General features: G+C 50.2%; 1 protein-coding gene across 4 annotated transcripts in view; it reads right to left on the reverse strand.

The window, feature by feature from the left end:
* Positions 1–21157, reverse strand: part of Rasgef1c (RasGEF domain family member 1C) — a 41616-nt gene that overhangs the window by 9351 nt on the left and 11108 nt on the right. For 3 of the 4 annotated variants that reach the window (XM_069993843.1, XM_069993844.1, XM_069993841.1), the window contains exons 2-4: positions 4866–5048; positions 4602–4724; positions 3297–3434 (exon numbers count right to left, since the gene is read on the reverse strand). In XM_069993843.1, the coding sequence (XP_069849944.1) occupies positions 3297–3434; positions 4602–4724; positions 4866–5042 (438 nt within the window). In that variant the 5' untranslated portion in view covers positions 5043–5048. Of the gene's footprint in view, positions 1–3296; positions 3435–4601; positions 4725–4865; positions 5713–21157 lie in introns of all 4 variants that reach the window. The other variant, XM_069993842.1, reaches the window with a different exon arrangement.

The raw sequence follows: 21157 nt of genomic DNA on the forward strand, positions 1-21157 counted from the left end.
CACGCCTCCAACGGTTTCTGAAGAACCACTGTTAAAAATGACTGAGTTTGCCTACTAGCCAGCTATTGCTGCCCTTTCTGTTAGCAGGGCCCAGGCCAGCTCTGGGCATACATGGACACTCAGTATACTCCCTCACCATGCGGCGTGGGCAGATGGGAGTCCAGCTTTGCACTATGCCCTTTGCACTGTGTCTCTGGATGCAGAGACAAAAGGCCTTGCCCTCCCTCAAGGGACACTTACTCTTCTACCCCCAAGAGGAGCCCCTAATCTCACCGTGCCCCAGTGGGTGTGGCCAAAGCACCACTGTCCTGTCCTTTCTCTCTTGCCTATGGGCTGTAAACCCAGCCTCTCTCGGGCCTCAGCACTGGCCTTAGGGAGCTGTAACTACTGAACCCAAAGGACTGGGGAACCCTTGCAGGAAGGTGCCCAAAGACACACAACTCTGAAAATACCTAACCGTAGGCATTGGATTTTCCATTATTCTATTCCACCTCTGTAGGAAAAACTGAAAGAAAAAAAAAAAAAGACGATGCTAGGGCTAACCATCCTCCCACGACTGTCCCTCCCCGACAAAAGATAATGATGAAAAAAAAAAAGGTTTTTGGAGCAAAAGACATAATGCCTGTGATTTGCCTGCAACAAATCTGTTGCAAGGGAGAAATGTGTGAAGGCAGAGAAGAAATGAGTTTGGCAAAGTGTTAATGATCGTTGAAGTGAAGCGATGGGTAAGGAGTAGTTGGTAGTTACTGTTTTTCACATTTGGGTATGTGTGAAATATTTCATAAGAGTTAAAAATAATCTGGACACCAGTGGCTCATGCCTGTAGTCCAAGCTACTCAGGAGACTGGAGGATTGCAAATTGGAGGTCAGGGCTGGGCAGAATAGTTCACTAGACTTGATCTCCAAAATAACCAGCAAAAAGCAGGGGTGAAGGCAAGGTTCAAGTGGGAAAGCATCAGCCTAGCAAGTCTGAGGCCCTGAGTTCAAATCCCACTACCTAAAAAAAAACCCACAACAACAACAACAACAATGAAGGGTTAAAAATATTCTCCAGTTGACTGAATTTGGGCAACAATTTGTTCCTCATCATAGCTCACATAGTTTACTAAGGGCTAAAATAGGAGCAGAGCGCACATGGCTGCAGGGACTTGTAGCTGCCAAGCTGTGGGAGTGGTTTCCTGATTGAGGAACAAACTCAGAGGGGCGATGCACCTTGCCTAGACTGCATACAGTCTCCCTAAAAATGGACCTGGGGTGGGGCTGTCTGACCCAGGGGGCCTTCTTCAGCAGTCCGATTCAGGGCTCTGTGCATTCTGGGTAAAGAGCCAGGACCTAAAAGATGTCTTTGGTAGAATGGATGATTTCTGGAGAAGGGCAACTTGGAGATCCCGAAGACACAGGGGAGCCTGACTTGGGCTTGGTGGGTGTGGAGGTCTCGGAACTCAGCCCCACCCCCACCCCCAGACCTGCAGACAGGCAAGACCTGTTCTCCCAAATAGGTTCTTCTGCACTGGTTTTCACAGGGAAACTAGCCCAGGATTTAAACCTACCAGCCCAGTACATCTGTCCATCCATCTATCCCATCCATCCATCCATCCATCCATCCATCCATCCATCCATCCATCCATCCATCCATCCATCATCTCTGAACCTTTCTGTTCTATCATCCATCTCTTCCTTTATACAGAATCTACCCACAGATTCATCAATTCCCTCATTTATCACTCCTCTTTTTATCCATCCACCCACCCATACCTTTCTAGATATCCACCCTCCACTACCCATCCACCCTCTTCTCACCCATCCACCCAACTATCCATCCACCAGTCACCCATCTGCCATACACCTGTACTCACCTCTTGTCCACCCAAGTGCTCCCATCTACCTTTCTCTTTAGATAGTAACCCACCCATCGGCCCATCAGTTCATCACCCATCCTTCCTCCCTCCTTTCTAACATTTACCCACTGCCCCATCCATTCACTACCTCCCATACATCTAGTCACCCAAACACTCATCTATCCGCCTTGCCCATTTTTCTTCCTCCTTTCTCTCCATCATTCTGTCCGTGGCCATTCATCAGATACATCTACCTGCCCATGTGAATGGCTCAAAAACCTATTTTCTCATACGTCCATTCATAAAAGTAGCCAGCCAGTCAGCGAATGAGCCAGTCAACTAGCATCTACCACTTTCTCTGACTCTCCCCACCCCTCATCCAGACAGACTAAGCCCAGTGTCATAATGCTGCGCTGAATCATGGGATGCAGAGGGGGGGGGAGCTGGTAGAGGTGGAGGAGGAAGAGGAAGAAAAAAGGAGGAGGAAGAGGCAGAAGAGACACGTTACCTCACCGAGCCCCAACAGCAGCTCAGACACTTGTGGCTATGGGAAATATCCACCCAGCACAGCCTCCCTATCAGCCTTTGTTATGCCCTGGGCATTACGACTTCCTATTGCCTACCCCGCCTGAGCAATTTTCCTTCATTTCATAGACAAATGGCTCTGTCATGTCCAGACCCACTTTCGGGGCACATCACCAGCTACCAGCTTGCCGTGTTCAAGTTCCTCATGGGGTGACTCACATTCCAGTCAACCCCCCACCCCCACTTATCTCCAGCCAGTGTTCCCTCTTCCCAGACAGTGCATATCAGTGCCGCCCACAAAATCATTCCGGGGATGCTGAGAAACACGTCGGGGAGGTGATGTTTGTCCTCCTTTCTCCCATCAGGGAAATGAGGGTGTGGGACGTAGGGGCACACGAATGCCCGGCCACTGGCTCCACTGGCTGCTGCCAGGAGCTAAGGGTCTTGTTCACCTGCGTTGTGTTTTAGCCGTAGGAGGGTCCTCCATCACGCAGGGTTGACAGCCTACCTTGGGAGGCTGGGCAGATCCCAGAGACTCTGCCCAGCGTGTGGTTGTTATTCACACCACTGTTCTTACATTCATCCTGCTGGAGTGGCAGGTCCACGGCCACACCAGACCAGTATGGTTGAGGCAGAAGGAAGGAGGTCCTTGTGGCACCAGTCCTGGGACACAGGCCCTACCAGGTGGCCCAGTGGGTCACAGCCCAGTATCCGGACCATGGATGAACCCCTGTTGGGCCTTCCCTTCCTGGAGCTCTGGCGCCATTGATGAGAGCCGGAGAGAGAGGTCAGGACAGCAGACCTGGAACCAGGGGCCTGACAGATAGATAGCTCTGTAGTGCCTGGTTCCTTGATGGGGTCAGAAGAGGGCTCCAGTGTGCAGTGTGGGGGGATGGAGGGCCCGAGGGGGGGGTCCCACCCTGGCCTGCCCACCTCGTCACAGGGGGCGATGCGGCCCACCACGTCGGTCAGGTGCCCGATGGTCGACTCTTCCTGGAAGTCCCGTGGGAACGTCTCAGTCCACTCAGCCAACAACTGGAGTAGTTTGGGGCCAAACTTACGGACTTGAGCCTGTTAGGCAAGTAAGTGAGCTGTAAGGAGGTGGCGGGGAGGGGGGGTCTGCTTTCTGTATGGGGTGCTAGGGGGGTGGGGGCCACATTTTAATGCCTCACTGTGTGTGTCGCCCAAAGAGGCAGTGCTGGCTGAAGAAGGGCCTTCCGGTGCCAGGGACAGGGACAGGGCAGGGAACTGCTCCCTTGTTCCCATAGGGGAGAGCAGAAGAGAAGCAGACACATTTTGGGGGGTTCGGCCACCTGTGTCTGTCCCCTCTCTACTTTTCGTTAATGACAGGGTCTCAGTTTTCCTTTGAGAATTTCCCTGCCTCTTTGCCGGTGTACTACTAGGCTCAGGAGCAGCTGACTACACCCCAAAGGTGGAAGCAGATGAAATCTGGCCAATCAGAGCCCACTCACAGATAGACAGGTGACCTAAGCTAGGCCAATGAGATTGGGACTTCTGGTGCATGTATGGAGGGAAGAGGGGTCTTTGCAGTGGATTGGAAGTTACAAATGCTAGTTGTGTGCCTTTGCCTTGGGCCAATTGCAGTTGGGTTTCCGTCACTGTAACAGTAAAGCCAGGCAGACATGTGTATAAATAAAGAGAAAGCCAGGGCTCACGGGATCAGGCCAGGGATGGAGGCAAGGATAGGAGGTTCCGGGGCAAGTCTGGCCTATCAAAGGACCCCAAAGTGAAGGAAAGGCGGATAGGAGTGTGCTAAGGGAAGGAGGGCCATCCCCGGCCACAGGTGGCAGGGGTCCTGTTGACTGGGCTTTGAGATTCCCCCTGTAATTTTTTTTTTTTGCTAGTCCTTGGTCTTGAACTCTGGGCCTGGGCTCTGTCCCTGAGCTCTTTTAGCACTTGAACCGCAGCGCCACTTCTGGCTTTTTCTGGGTGGTTTATTGGAGATAAGAGTCTCATGGACTTTCTGGCCTGGGCTGGCTTCGGACTGTGATCCTCAGCTCTCAGCCTCCTGAGTAGATAGGATGACAGGTGTGAGCCACCGGCACCAGGCAGTCCCCAGTGCTTTTAAGGGCTACCACAGGGCTTTAGGGATGTGCATCATGGTCCTGGCTGTGTCCTTTCAGACAGACAAGTCAGAACTCTATGGGGCTTCTGGTCAGAAGAGCAAGAACCACCAAGCCCCCACCCCCCCCCCCCGGCCTCCACCCATCTCCTCACCTTGTCCAGCACTGGCTTGTCCAGCTGCTGCTGCTCAATGCACAGGTGGCAGACCCGGGCCAGGAGCTCCCGGGGCTCGATGAAGAGGCGAGAGCTCAGCAGGAAGGTGAAGATATAGGCTTTCTGGTGGATGGTAGGAAGAGCGAGATACAATCATCAGGGCATTGGAGGTAGGGCCTTCCCAGGCTCAAAGTGACTCCCAGCCATGTTGCCTGCCTGCTAGAAAGAGAGAGAACCCCCCCCCCAACTAGGTCGCTCACCCACCTCGGGATAGTAGTCGGTGGTGGGGACCAGGTGTTGAATCAGGGTCTCCAGAGAGGCTGAGGATGGAGCTCCATCCAGGAAGGGCTGTCCGGCCTGCTCGCCATCGGTGGGGTCTGTGGGGGGTGGGCTGAGGCTGCCTGGGGTGACCATGTCGGAGGCACTCAGGGTCCGGGGCATGCCTGCCTGCAATGACAGGCAGTTGGGGTACAGCTGAGCCAGGACCCGCCAGTTCCCTGGGATCTGGGTTGGGAGGGCTCTGCTTCCCGTGGTCCCTTCTGTCCCCTCTGTCCCTTCTGTCCTCTCCGCAGTACAGAATCCGTTTTCCCGCTTAGTTTCTCAACTCTTCCCTCAGTAACCAGCCATTTCTTTTCTGTCCTCAGTTTCTCCATTTACTGACAAACCACTTTTTTCTCTCTTCTTTCCTTGTGCCAGTTAAAGGGGCTTGAACTCAGGGCCCGGGGTGCTGTCCCAGAGCTTTTTCACTCAAAGCTAGCACTCTACCACAAAGCTACAGCTCCACTTTGAGCTTTTTGCTGGTTAATTGGAGATATTACAGATTTTTTTTTCCTTCCCAGGCTGGCTTTGAACTTTGATCCTCAGATCTTAGTCTCGTGAGTAACTAGGATTGCAGGTGTGAGGCACTGGCATCCAGCCACGGACAGACCATTTTGGAGCGTGCTTCTCGCGTGAAAGCTGGGTTTTTGACAAGTTCTGCATAGTTCCCTCCAGATGCTGGTCACCAAGATTGACTCTGAGGTGGGTCTGATCCAAACTGGGGGCTGTTCAGGCCCATCTCAGATCTTCTTTAGCACTTGGTGGTCCTCTTTCCCTCTCTGTTCAGACCCTTCTGTCCGTATGAAGGGTGAGGAAAATAGACACATTCTTGAGGATTGGAGACACTGGATCCTATGGTACCTGAAGCTACTCATGAACTTTTCTATCCTGTATACTTATTTGAGTTGGAGTTCTGTCAGGGTATGATCAAGCCCACTGCCAGGTTATAGAATGTGATTTGGACCAGCCGACCTGCCCAGCCTTCTCTCTCTCCCCACCACCCCGCCTCCACCCCGCTCCATGGCATACCTATCCTCCCCCTCTAAACACCTTGCCCAACTCTAAGCCCCTGCAGGATGGCTGTCCTATCATCCTCTTTTTCTCCATCCTTGTCTCCTCAACGGGGCTTTCCTGCTTCCTGGCAGTGTCCCCACCCCACGGCCACTGGTGGCCATCCCCAGACTCTCCTTGTCAGTCCTGTTGGGGACGCTGCAGTCGGAGAAGGGCCTACTGTGAGCCTTTCTTCCCAGGCCTAGTCAGGCCTGGTGTCCTGTGTTCCACACAGGGCTATAGGCCGGGCTTCCTTGAAAGGTGGAGGAGAGGGGCTCTCATGGCAGGGGGGAGGGAGGAGAGGGAGGACACATGTCTTAATCAAGCCTGAGACAGGTTAACTAGCCTCCACCTTAGACATTCAGCCCGGGAGTCCTGGTGACTCACAACAAGGAAACCTCAGGACTCAGACTCCCTGCTTAACCCATTCTCACTGCCTCCAATGAAGACCCCAGCCCTGGCCCATTTCTGTCTCTCCCAGTCTTCTTGAATGACCCTAGACAGAAGGACAGGGCACCAGGGGGCCAGAGCTGACACAGGAGTCAGAGGGGATCTTTTAGACGGCTGTCCCATGGAACTGGGTTTCAGCCCGAGAAAGGCTTGAGCATCTGTGCAACCTGTGCTGACCCAGGTGACAGTCATGGCTCAAAGCATTCCATTTTCAGCCTACGAAAAACGGTGACATCTCACAAAATCACCTTCTGTGTGTCCCAATAGGGAGCCTCTGTGGAGGAGGACACAGGGTGGGGGTGGGGTGCAGATGCTCAGCGGGGAGGGGTGGCCAGCTCTGACGTGGGTGATGGTGACTCTGTGTCATACCCAGGGTGCTGGCACCAGAGTCTAGCTCCACAGGACAGAAATCGTGCCAGCCAGGCAAGTTCCCTCCCTCTCATGTCTGAATCCTCATCAGTTTGCATGGATCAGAATTTCCTTACACACACACACACACACACACACACACACACACACACACACACACACACACACACACACACACACACACACACACACACACACACACACACACACACACACACACACACACAATGTGTACCAAATTCACTTCAAATTGCCCAGACTTGGTATCAGCCAAGACACATGTCAGTAGGTAAATGGGTAAATAAAATGCGGTAACATCTGCTAATGGAAAGTCATTCAACACCCGTGAGCTATCAAGCCATGAAAAGACATGATGGAAGATTCAGTGTGTTTTGCTAGGCAAAAGAAGCCATTCTACAGATGCTATCTACTGCATAACTCTACCCAAGACATCCTGGAAAAAGACAAATCTATCAGACAGCAAAAGAGCAGTGGTTCCAGGAGTTAGGAGGGAGAGAAGGAAGGAGGCAGGGAGAGAACAAGGATGAAAGAAAGGAAGGAAAGAAGGAAGGGAGAGGGGGAAGGAGGAAGGGGAGAATAGGTAAAGCATATAGGATTGTGGAAACATTGTATATGAACAGCACTATAACCAGAAATACTTGCCCTGTACATAGATCATCAAAAACCATGAATGTATAATACTGACCTCCTAGTATGAACTATTGGCCACCAGTGCTGGAAGATTTCTTCAAATATTTTCACTGGTGATTTCCTTTTCCTTATTTTATTATTTTTTTGATGCCAACTACTAGAGCTTGAACACAGAGCATTAGCTCTCGCTTGGCTTTTTTGCTCCACTTGCACCATTTTGCTAGTTAATTGGAGATAAGAGGTCTCACAGAATTTTCTGCCTGGGCTGGCTTTGAACCACAATCCCCAGATTTCAGCCTCCTGAGTAGTGAGAATTACAGATGTGAGCCCCTGGTGCCTATCTCTTATCTTTCTCTGTCTAGAATTCTTGGTATTTGAAGTTGGACCTCCTGGACTTGTTCTCATCTAAAAGATTGGTTATTGCTTATTTTCCATTAGCGACATCTTACTGCTTGATCTTCTGCAAACATTTAAAATTTTATCTCCCACATTTAATTTCTGCCAACAGTTTTTCCATTCGGAGAAGGTCTTTTGCTTTTGCCCACTGAATGCTACTGCTGGCACGGAGGTGATGCTCTCTAGGTCTCCTCTGGCTTGGGTGGCTCAGCTCAGTGCCTTTCCCTGGTCCTTTCCAAGGACCCCCTTGGAAGAAGTGCTTTGGCTCCATCTAGCCTGAGTAGTGGGGCAGGAGGGAGTCCTGGAGGCCTGCAGGGCTCAGTCAAAGCACACATTTGCCTTCTGTCTCTGTTCCTAATAACACAGAACCACAGACAGGGCAAGTTGTCAGGGAAGGAGGTTTCCAGCCATCATTGTGGTCCAAGGTCACTGGTGATGACCTTGCATCTGTGATGCCCGACTCCCTGGCAGAATCCCGAGGTAGCCAAGGATGAGAGGTGGGTCACACACAGCCATGGCGTCATCACCTGGGGTCACTCCATCTGGCTAGGCAGCAGGCAAAGACCCCCACACTTGGCAGTATCCAGACTTGTATCCTAATTACCCGCCCCCCCCATACATATCAGCTTTACCTCTGGGAAGGAAAAAAAAACCTAGCTCTTCTTTTCAGTAAGCCATATATAATGGGCCTGTCACCAATGATACAACACTGGTAAGCTTTTTAAAAAAACACCTTTAAAGCTTAGACATACACAATGAATCAGCACACAATGAGTACAGTCGGGGGGGGGGTGGTGAGTAAAATATCTGCAGCCTTAAGGGTCTCACTCCAGCAACAATCTCCATGCCACTTAAGAATCTGCCTATAAGGGCCAGCCGGGTCCCTCGAATAGATGAATAAATTCTTCCTATGAGTGCTTTAGTGCACTTTCCTTGCTCTGTTAATATCCACATACATATTTATAGCATCTTTATTTACAGTATAACACCATGTGGTGATATTTGGGAACTGTCTCAATAAGACAGATGACAGAAAACTGAGAGTCGGGGCAGGGATGGGGACTGGGAGGTGCTGGCAACTGGGCGCAGCGCTGGAAGATGGCTGGGCTGGGAGAGAGGTGGGAGGAGGCCCATCTCGGAAAACGGTGACAGCTCTGCCACCAACATTCTCCCATCCCCATCCTTTCCCAGCGCCTATTTTGGGGCTCTCAGAGTAATAATAATAATAATAATAATAATAATAATAATAATAATAATAATAATAAGCAAATATCTTCAAATAGTTGTACAAAGTAGCTTCAACTTAACATCTCCATTTATGTGTACAATGCATCTTGATCACTGTCACCTCGTCCGTCAGTCTTGCCCTGCATCGACTCTACCCATTTCAAGGTGTGTCCATGGAGTATTATGATGTATTCACCTGCCATTCCTCTCTCCATTAGTCCACCCTCTCCCCCTCCCAGCTCCTTACCCAACCCCTCACGGCATACCTATTTCAGCTTCCTGGTATTCATTTTTGTTCAATGGTTAATTGTTCTCAGAGGTTATGCTATGGAACTCCAACCATGTATGCCACATTTTAGTCAGTTCGATCATGTGTATATGCAGATGGCTTTGTGTGTACTCTCATATATGGCTATATCTTAGGTCTAACTTCCACAAACGTCTTTCTGAGCCTGACTGACTTTACTCAATATGACATTTTTCCAGGTCCATTCGTCTCCTTTCAGGTGATATTCTTCCTGAAGGATGAATAAAATTCTATTATGTGTGAATACACACACATGCACACATATGTGCACCCATCCACACACATATGTATACATATATGTGCATTGTATGTACACACACATATACACTTGCAAGCTTTTGGACAAATTCCCAAGAGTTCTTCTGAGAAGTGTCTATTTAGCTCCTTTGCCTATGTTTGAATTACGTTATAGATTCTTTGAGGGCTTAGCTTTTTGGAATTCCTTATAGACTCTGATAATTAGGCCCTTGTTAGACATATAGCTGGGAAAGATCTTCTCCTGTTCTGTAGGCTGTCTTTTTAGCCCAGTGACTGCGTCCTTCACTGGGTAGAGGCTTCTTGGCTTGATACAGTCCCATTTGTCAGTGCTGTCTCTTTGCTGAGTTCCTAGATCATTATGTGAGAAGCCCCTGCCTATGCCAGTAAGTTCTAGAGTTTCCCCTACTCCTTCCTGTAGGTTTCAGGGCTGATGAATTGCTACTTATACAAGCTGAGAACCAGGGATTCCGTTTCAGTCTTCAGCATATGGCTGTTCAAGTTCCCATTTGTTGAAGAGGCAATCTTTTTTTCCCCCAACACAGAGTTCTGGCTCCTTTGTCAACAAGCAGATGGCTGCAAGGTGTGTAGGCTTATTTCTGGGTCTTTTACTCTGTGCTATTGGCTAAAAAAGCCTATGAAAGTATGGACTGGGTATGAGCCAATATCCCTGGCATTTGGCGGGGCCTTGCTCGGCCCTGTGGCTGACCACATCACGTGACGCACACTGACTTGTCTACTGGCCCGCTAGGCTCTCAGCCCACCTGCCCGCCTTGCCCCATAATTGCCCACCCCAGCGCTTATGAGCGCTGAACTTGCTGTTCTACTGACAGCCCACTTTCCAGGCCTTTCCTTGGCTACCTCCTCCTCTTCTTCCTTCCTCGGAGGCCCTTCTGACCTCCAGTCCTCACCGCACCAGCTGCCCAGTCCCCTCTCCACCCTGGGGATCTGGCTTCATTTTCCTGGCAGGTTTTATCCAGATCTGAAGTCATGTGCCCTCCGCATGGGGCAGCGGGCTCCCCTGGGATGCCGCTTTCCCGAGTCCTGCAGGATCCTGGCTGCACCCCAGCGCTGATGAACGCCGGGATGAGTGCATGAATGAACAAACGACATCACTGGACCGCGACGGGAGGCGGCAGCAGATGGAGGAGGCCGGGCGGCAGACCAGTGAGAGCGGAGAAGGCTCAGCGACTGTGTGGCCAGCAGCTGATGGGGGACAGCGGAGACCCGGCTCCTTCCACGGGGCTGACCAGCCGGGTGGCAGCTGTGGAGGGGGAAGCTAGCAGGCATGTTTGGTGAGGCGAAAACAAGTGCCTTATTTACCATGGAGAATGAATATCAGATTGTGCCCAAATCACATTTGCCACCGTGAAGTGACAGGGCGCCAGGGATGAACGTTCTAATTGTCCTTGCTTTGAGCTGCCCCCATTCCAGCTGCAAGGCGCAGATCTGCCTGCCCTGCCTGCCCTGCCTGCTCCTCCCTTTGGCCACTCCCCAAGGTGACGCTCCCACCCAGCTTTGGCCTTCCTCAGTCAGCCACCCCAAACTCCCTCTCACCCAGCCTTGAGAAGGCAGTCGATGGAACTTCACCTTGTAGGTGTTCAGCATGGCTGACCCCAGACCTCGACGTCCACCTGTCCACCTGTCCACCTGCCTCCTGCCGTGTCTGGACCCCCTCCTATGCTTTGGTGAGAGGGACACCCCTGGAATATCAGTCCCGTCCCTTTCCCGCTCATTTGAGTCCTCAGGGCCAAGGTCAGAAGATGGGGGCTGCTGCTAATCTGTCCTTCAGCTGAGCATCCTGCTCTTGGCAGTCCTCTGGGCCTGGGAAGTTTGTTTCCCTGTCTCTGCCCAGGTCTTGGTGTGTGAGCAGGTCTGCTCTCTGCCTTTAGTCCAGTGACAGCCTAGAGATGAGGGGGCCCTGGAAGCTTCACAAAGCCACTCTAAAATGGGGGGTTCTGGAGTTCCAGAGAGTGGAGAGCCAGCTCAAGGCAGAAGGTCCCAGGACTGCAAGGTCCCATGGCCTTTCCCCAGCTCAGACACAGGACCTTCCAAGGAAGAACGTGGGAATAGGAAAGCCATTCTCAAGACTTTGAGACTCCTGTACCACAAGAGGTCAGGGTGATCAGCGTCCTATGCTGGGCACTGAAAAGAAAACTCGGGGTTCTGGAGGAAAAGGAGGAGCTATCTGTAGGATGGCCCTGGTGTGGTCGCTGGAGGAGTGGGAGGGCAGGGGGCAATTGACATAGTGGTCTCATGTGTGGGCCCCCAAAGACTGGTAGGAAGGGGGTATTAACAAGGAGGGACCACGGCCTTCCCGTCTTGGGACCCCTGGACCCTATGTAACCCATGAGAAACACCCTATAACCGTGACGGACACTCTCCGCTACCTCCAAGCCTGCCTCTTGGGCCTAGGGGTTTGTAAAACCAGGCTGACAACCACTGGGCGTGGGTTCTATCCACACCACCCGCCCCGCTTTTCCCCAGAGTCTGGGGCAAGAATAGCCCAGTTCTGTCTCCAAGTGTGGGCATGAGTCACCCACACCTCCTGACAAACACTTTGCAGGCACTTTTGAGAACAGGGAGCCATTTGGCAAAAATAAATACTTTGTTTTCTTCGCAGACTGTGGGTAAGCCTGAGGGCGGGGTGGGGGGGGCACTCAGGGCCCTGCTTTATAGAACAAAAACAGAGTGCAGGCCCCTTCTAAGGGGGTTGGTATTCACCCCGACTGGCTATGGGTTGGCTTCTCCCTTGGCTGAGCCTCAGTTTCCACACACTCCTAAGACCCACTCTCTCAATGGGTCCGGGGTAGGGTCGGGTGCTTCCTGTCCTGCCCACATCCTGCCCCATCCACTCCACCCCTCGATGGGTGAGGAGGTCCAGTGGGGTAGGCCCAGTGGAGAAAGGCAGCCACTGATGTTCCAAGCCAGGCAGGTTCCCCTCGTCCTGCCCAGATGGATGATCACCCCAGCCAGTTCCCAGTCCTTTCGCTACCACCTCGAGGAAGCTCCTAGGCCTGGGCCACCTGGCCCTCCACTGCTGCTAGTGTTGCTCTGAGCTTTGTTCTGAGTGTTGACTCTCAGGTCCAGCTGTAGTTTGGGGATCATGCTAAAGAAATGGAAACGGGGAGTGGAGGAACAGGGGTCCCCCAGCAGTTAGAACACTGAGTCTGCAATACATGTATCTCCCGGCACTGCCTGTTCATCACCAACTCTATCCCCCCACACAACTCAAAGCCACAGAGCCGCAAAGCCTCAGCCACGGTGGTACCATCTGCCAGCAAAGAGCCAAGTCCACACTCTCTATTTCATCCAGGGTCTCACCTAAGACTCTACCCTAGAGCTGGAGCCCACCCATCCTTCCCTCCTCACTCCCAAGATCCTCAGGGTGGTGGCCTCTCCACTTCTGGCCTTTCCTACCTGTTCCTCCCTTGTTTCCTTTGTTCCAGAGTACCCTCTTTCTTGGATGGATTTTTCTGTCAGACTGCCTGGCCAAAGTCCTCCCCTGAAAGACCTGCCCACCCCCATCCTGGGGGTCACAGCTCCTTTTCTGGGTTCCCCCACCCTTAGCACAGTCCTCTGGGCACATGTGTCCCCTGGCAGGGTCTGCTGTTCCCTGGCTGGCTCTCTTGCCCCATTCACCCCTTCTTCTTCTTCTGTACCAGCTTCAGTGGACTCTTGTTAAACACCCACTTGATGGTCATTGCAGGTTAAGTCAACCAAGGTGACACCCAGAGGCCAGATGGCCTGTGTGGGCTGCACGATCCTTTTTTGTTGTTGATCGTGGGGCTTGAACTCTGGGCCTGGGTGCTGTCCCTTAGCTCTTCAGCTCAAGGCGAGCGCTCTACCACTTGAGCCACAGCACCACTTCTGGCTTTCTGGTGGTTTATTGGAGATAAGAGTCTCATGGACTTTCCTACCCCGGGCTGGCTTTGAACCGCGATCCTCAGATCTCAGCCTCTTGATTACCTATAGGATTATAGGCATGAGCCACCAGTGCCCGGCTTGATCCCTTTTTTAAAGCTGTGAATTTGCTGGCTTTATGTATCCATGAAGGGCTTTCAGAATGATGTGACTTTCTTCCTTAGAAAGCTCAGAAGAGCTGGCCACACTGGGCCTTGCATGGCACCATTGCTTGGCTGGAGCTGAGTGGTACTGCCTCTATGCTAGGATGCTGCCAGCTCAAGGACTCCATCATCTGTCCCCTTCCCCTCACCCTGGCCCACCAGACCTTCCTTCCCCACTCCTGACTGAGTCTTCTGTGGCTGTCAGAGGGACAAAAGATGGGACACAAAAGCAGGGGTCACACTGGAGACCACCTTCTCACCATACCTCCCCCCCCCCACACCAGATGTTCGGTCAGAGACAGCCATGTGGACACCACTCCCTAGGGCCATTTTCTTCTAGCCCAAGATGTCTGTACGGAGAAATCGTAAGTGAAAGAAAAACAAGACGAAAGAGAGATTCATTTCTCCTCTAAACGTAGAAATGAGTGGCGATCTATACAGATGTTTCATTCGTGGTGAGCCATCACTTGGATGCACAGATGTGGGGAAGCCCAGACCCACGAGATGATCTCAGAAAACGGGGAGATGGAGGCTACTGAAGGGCTGAGTGGGCTGTCCCATGGAGGGCAGGTCCAGCACGGAGCCCCAGGGCATATGGTGTGGGCGTGAAGAAGGCCCAGGGACAGCGCACATGGGACCTGAAAAGTAGCTGAAAATAACTCGGAGAATCCAAGAAGTGGCTTTGAATATTTCTCATTCTTGCTCTAAGAGGAGGCTCTCACATAGCTGAACTTTAACAAATTTGTCACTGTCTTTTCTGGGAAGGACAAGGAAGATGAAGTCATCGATGTTGCGATAAAACAAAGCAACGTACTGTTTGCTCTGACTTTCCTTAGAAATGTCCAGCAGGCAGAGAAAAGGCCCTTGTCAGAAAAGTTAGGACACACACACACACACACACACACACACACACACACACACACACACACACACACACACACACACACACACACACACACACACACACACACACACACACACACACACACACACACACACACACACACACACACACACACACACACACACACACACACACACACACCCTGGCTCAGCAGCTCCACACAGTTCTGGGCTCTGCTCTGGATCAGTGAGTCCATTATCCACAGCCAGCACCCCAAAAGCATGTGCACAAACATGATCACAAATCTATCTGCAACGCATTTAAATATATAGAAATACAAATGTATGAGGATGATATTAATACATCCTTCCTTCCACCCACCCAGTTGAAATGTACAACTCAGTTCTTTTAATATTTTCACAGATTATCTCTGAGCTTTCTCTAACATTCCCTTAGGATAGGTGTCTGTCTTGTATCCTGTATTTTGTATCTTGACCTACCTTCCTCCCTCCCTCCTACCTTCCCTCCCTCCCTCCTTCCCTCCCTTCCTCCCTATCTGTCTGTCTGTCTTTTGGTGACCATATTGGGGCTTGAATTCAGGCCAAGTCACTGTGCTTAGTTTTTTCACTTAAGTATGGTGCTTTACTACTTGAGGCACACCTCCACTTTTGGCTTTTGGGTGGTTAATTGGACAAGAGTCTCACAGACTTCCCTGCTTGAGCTGGCTTTGAACAGTGATCTTCAGATCTCATCCTCCTGAGTAGCTAGGATTATAGGCAACAACCACTAGAATCCCACTTACTATAATTTCATAGTAAGCTTTCAAATTAGAAAGTATGAGTCCTCCAATTTTGTTCTCATTCAAGATTAGCTTGCTTCTTCAGAGACCCTTGAATTTTCATACAAGATTTAGGATCACCTGGTCAAATTTTGCAAAGAAATAGCCCCCACTTTGGGCTAATGCTTGATGATATGGAGGCCCCCCTTCCTTAATAAGATTATCTTCTATTCCATGACTTTAGAAGGCCTTTCCAGTTCTTAAAGTCTGTTTGACTTCCATCAACCAAAGTGTTTACATTAAGTTTTACCTCTGTTGTTCCTATTTTTGCTATTTCTATGTATTAATAGTAATAAACAATATATAACTATAAAACATAAATATCATATATAAACATAAATACAATATATAATATACAATAAAATAAACTATAAACATGGTATAATATAAATATATAATAAATATATCTAAATAAATATCTAAATGAATATATAAATATATAAAATAGGGCTAGGAAGTTGGCTCGGTGGTAGAGTGCTTGCCTTGCAAGCATGAGGCCATAGGTTCGATTCCTCAGCACTACATAAGTAGAAAAAAGCCAGAAGTGGCGCTGTGGATCAAGCAGTAGGGAGCTAGTGTTGAGCTGAAGAGCTGAGAGACAACGCCCAGACCCAGCGTTCAGCCCCCATGACCAAATATATATATTAGCTGTGCATATTTCTGGGGCCCAAGGTGATATTTTGATGTGTGCATGCATTTTATAATGACTAAGTGAGGGTAAGTGATGAAGTCATCAACTTAAATGTGTGTCATTTCTTTGCAGGGAGAGACCTTAGCATCTCCTGCAAAGCAGTTTGTGGCTATCTGCATTTCACAGAAAGGGAAATTGAGGCTTGGGGGGAGAGAGAGCACCTGATGTGTGCTCTATCTCTCAGATGGAACTTGGGGTGACGGCATCATGCAAGTTCCTCCCATGAGCTCGGACTGATAGTAGGCTCTGGTCATCTTCTAGAAATAGGGTCTCTGTTTCTCTGTGTGTGTGTGCACATGCATGTGTGCATGCATATATATGTGTGTATGCATCTGTATGTGTGTGTGTGGATATTTCTCAGAACTGGGCAGCTCAGCATTTGTGGCCTCCTGAATGCACATCCTCATACAGCCTGGCTGTGGACTAACCCCCGCCCTGTCTCCCCTTTTCTCAGCTCACGGCCTGCTGGATGAGAAGGTCCGGGACATACTGGGATATTTCTTGGGCCTGCGCCTGAATACTCCTGGTGTGTGCTTCACTCACTCCTATCCTCACGTCAATTCACACTTTAAAATTAGCATCTGGCCTCACCATAACAACCTGTGAGCTTGGGGGAGGCTAACGTGCTAACTGCATGCTTTTTAAGACGCATTAAAACAAATGCGTCATAATGACTGTCGCCAGTGACAAATGTCGTGTTACTGACTCAGTTCTCAGCTCGACCCCCAGAGGTAGCATGGGAGGGGCACATGGGTGTTGGGCGAGAAGGATTTGGGGTCACTTAGCTTTGTGCAGCCCCCTCTCCCCTTTGCAGGGGGGCAGGTGGGCCCTGGAGGCAAAGGCCAGGCCCTGGGCAGCTGCCATCCCCTTCTCTGCAGGCTTTTGGCAGACAGAGTGGCCCCCGGAGAGCACTTGATTCAGCCACGCTAAGTGCCCACTTTAATCTCGCAAAGCCTCGGCCTCACCAGGGCTCATCAATCCTGTCAGCAGGATAATGACTTCCGGCCGAGTCTGTCTCCATAGCTCTGGGCTCGGCATGGGGCCTTGGGTTGCCTGGGAGCCCATCTATCACCCCCGGGGGCACCTCTCTGCCAGGGCAGGAGGGATTGCTTCTGCAGGTCCAGTTGTGCTGCATGAATGACACAGGGCCCTGGATTTAATGCTAGAATTATTATTATTTTTTTCCAAAAAGACTCAGCCATCACAGAGGCTACAGAAACATCCACCTTGGTGATGCCAGCTTTTTGGGCCAAGCAGGGGCCTGTCCTTCTGGCTTGCACAGGGTCCGAGGCCTAGCATCTGATGCCCACCCTTCCTCGGTCAAACCTGGTCTCCTAGACGAAGGGGCTGCAAGTAGGGGCTTGGTTAGCATTAAGGGGAACCAGGGTAGGAAGGGAGGTGCTCAGAGGATGAGGAGGGGTGCCAGGCTAGCCAGAGCTCCTTCTAGAAACCCCAGAAGAGGACGCTTTGGGGGCCATCTGAATACTACACTGTCGGCCCAGCAGCCGGTCCTGATCCTTTCTCCTTCTGGCCTCGGCATAGGCACTCATCATTCAAGCTGAGCTCACGGAGGGGTCAGGTGTTTCCCCTACTTTTGCTCCTCCATGCCCCAGCAGACCCAGTGAAATCCTCAGAGGAGCATGTCTATCCTGTTCCCTAGCCAGGCTGTACAGGAGCTGGGCAGAGTGAGACCAGGGCGGGCAGGCCTGAGGGTGTGCCAGAGAGAGATGAGGTTTACCCCCGGGGGTCCCTGGCCAAGGCTTAGCCCTGCTGCAGCTGCCCAAGGTCACAGCCTCCACGCCTTCCACCTGTCCCGCATCTGTTCTTGTCTCTAACAAGAGAAACCAACCTCTTCTGCCACTGTCACTTTGGGAGAGCTTCCTTGGTCCAGGATGGTTTGGGCTGGGCATGAGACCGGGGCTAACCATTCAGGGAGTGCTATCTTGCCAGACTTTGGGACAGATTCATTGGTAGGCATGTCCCTTGGGCAGGTCATTAGGTGTTTTTAGTGCACAGATCTGAACTGTGGAAGCACAGCCTTGCTCTTTCTGCTCAGATCAAGCGAGGAGGTGTGAAGCAACCTAGGGTCTCATTGTGAAAGGAGGCCAGAAATCAAGAAAGTCAAGAGTTAGTGAGACTGAGATGGTACCTTAGATCTAGTCATGCTTGAAGTCCATTCTGATGGGCCTATTATTATTACAGGAGCATATATCTGAAGCAGACAGACTCTCCTTTTGTGCTTAAGTCTGTCTGAGTTGGATTTCTGCACATAACAAAGAACCCTAACACCCCATGCTCCAGAGACTGGTGTGTTTCTGGAAAGTTCCATTACCGGCCAGTAGGGACTACACTGAGTAAGCTGTAAGCTGTGATCTTGGTCTAATTTCTGCTGCATAAGAGAATACCTGAGACTGGGTGATTTATAAGAAAAAAAAATTTTTGTGTTGGTATTGAACTCAGGGCCTGGGCACTATCCCTTAGCGTTTTCATTCAAGGCTAGTGCTCTACTACTTGAGCCATGGCAACAGTTCCAGTTTTTGGTGGTTTATTGGTGATAAAGAGTATCATGGATTTTCCAGCTTGGGCGGTCTTTGAACCTCGATCCTCAAATCTCAGCCTTCTGAGTAGCTTGAATTACAGGTGTGAGCCACTGGTGTCTGGCTAAAGAACATAAGTTTGTTTTGAGTCCTGCTTCTGGAAGCAGGGAATCTCAAGGGCAGGCCATCTGACAAGGGCCTTGTATGCTTCATCTCATGGTAGCAAGGCAGAAAGGAAATGGGGTACATGTGAAAGACAAAACATTAAGGCAGTCTGGCTTTATAACAAGAGGTTCCTGACAGTAGATAACTAATCCAAGACATAGTCCAGTCCTGCTAGAGTGGCAGTAATCTCTCCGTAGAGTATATTCAACTACCTGTCAAAGAAGGTCAGGGCTGGGAAGGTGGCTCAGTGGTAGAGTGCTTGCCTTGCATGCATGAGGCCCTGGGTTCAATTCCTCAGCACCACATAAGCAAAAAGAAAAAAGCCAGAAGTGGCGCTGTGGCTCAAGTGGTAGAGCGCTAGCCTTGAGCTGAAGATCTGAGGGACAGCGCCCAGACCCAGAGTTCAGGCCCCACGACCAGACTCCCCCCCCCAAAAAAGAAGGTCTTACTCGCTAATGACACTATTACATTGGGAATCAGATTTCAATCTGAGTTTTGAAGGGGACAAACTCTATCCAAATCATGGCAGAAGCAGAAGGTAATCCAGGGACAGGGGTGGGTCTCAGAAACACAAAAAGCCAGATGCAGGTGGCTTGCAATCCTAGCTTCTCAGGAAGCTGAGACTCTGAAAACTGTGGTTCAAAGCCAGCCCAAGCAGAAAAGTCCCCATGAGACTCTTATCTCCAATGAACCACCCCAAAATCCAAAGCAGCACTGTGGTTCAAAGAGGTAGCATGCTAGCCTGGAGCAGAAAAGCTCAGGGGCAGTGCCCAGGCCCTGAGTTCAAGCCCCAAGATTGACCCACAAAACCAACCAACCAACCAACAGAGAAAGGGCTCAATGCTCAAGCAGAACTTGATGACACAGAGAACCTGGGGCTCTGATTGAAATGGGTACTTAAAAGCTGTTTTGGGCCAGGTGCTGGTGGCTCATGCCTGTAATCCTAGCTACTCAGGAGGCTGAGATCTGAGGATCGCGGTTCAAAGCCAGCCCGGGCAGGAGAGACTGTGAGACTCCTATCTCCAATAAAACTACCAGAAAACCGGAAGTGGCGCTGTAGCTCAAGTGGTAGAGCACTCGCCTTGAGCTGAAGAGCTGAGGGACAGCGCCCAGGCCCAGAGTTCAAGCCCCACGACCGACAAAAAAAAAAAAAAAAAAAAGCTGTTTTGGTTAGACCCAACAATTGCCCTTTTCTACAAAGAATTCCACAATGGTATCCAGGCCAAGAAGAACTACTGTACCCCAGAACAACAGGAACAGGAAGTAGCAAGATGAGGAGTAAGCAAACTGTGGTCCTGCTGTGTGTGGAACACTATGCAGCTACAGAAACAGTGGGAGAGATAGGGGAAGAATATCTGTGAGACACATAGCACAAGCTGTGCTTGGTAGGAAGTATCCTTTGCAAAAGAAGAAAAAAGAAATTCCATCTTCTCCCACCAGGAGATAAAAGATCCAGTGACCCAGGGGAGTTATCATCTTTTCTTCATTTCTGAGCCTTTTCCTTGCTCTTTGCAATGAGTTGTATTACTCTTACTAACAGAAGTGCACCAAGAAAGGGGTTTTTAAGTTGGGGGCGGGGGAAAGAAAGAGAAAGAAAGGGAGACAAAGAGAGAGAGAAGGAAAAAGGGAAGGGGGAAGGGAGGAGGGGGATGAACAAAGCTGCTGGTTGAGCAAGACTGGGTTGGGGTCACCTAGCAGCACCAGAAGGAGGCAGCCTGCTTGTGGGACACCTCCCTGCAGTCCTGGGGGGAAAGCTAGCCAGTCAATTACACTAAAAGGCAGCCTCTTATTAGTCTGAGGAGGTAATAACACACTGAAGCATTTAGGGCACATCTGAATTTGAAAAGAGCAGGAACCGTGGGTTACAAGTCATGTGTCAAAGCAGGGCTTGGTCTGAAGGGCACAGGCCACTGCTGTCTTCAAATCTAAATGGCCACAAGGCTGTGGCTTTTCTGAAGCCAGAATTCTACCATGTCCCCCGCATCTGGTCACAGAACCCTTAATTAATCCAGATGAAGTAAAAAATTTATGGAAGAAACAAAGAACATATGAAATAGAGGAAAATAGTTAGATGGTTTATTCAACTCTAACAATATCAATAATTACCCTAAATGTAAATGGTCTAAACAACCCAATTAAAAGGCAAAGATTTTCAGATTGGATAAGAAAACAAGAACCACATGAATATCATCTACAAGAGTCAGAATTTAAATTTAAAAACATAAATGGGTTAAAAGGATAAGAAATAGAAAAAATAGAAAGCTGGTATGTCTATAATTGTGGAGTTATTATTATTATTATCAGAATAGAAATGAGAGCAAAGAATATTACCACAGAAACAGAGAGCCATGTCATAATGACAAAGGGGCACTTCCTAAAGAGCAAATAAAC

This window comes from Dipodomys merriami, unplaced genomic scaffold (assembly GCF_024711535.1).
Source record: "Dipodomys merriami isolate MVZ:Mamm:240054 unplaced genomic scaffold, mDipMer1.0.p SCAF_44, whole genome shotgun sequence".
NCBI classification, from domain to species: domain Eukaryota; kingdom Metazoa; phylum Chordata; class Mammalia; order Rodentia; family Heteromyidae; genus Dipodomys; species Dipodomys merriami.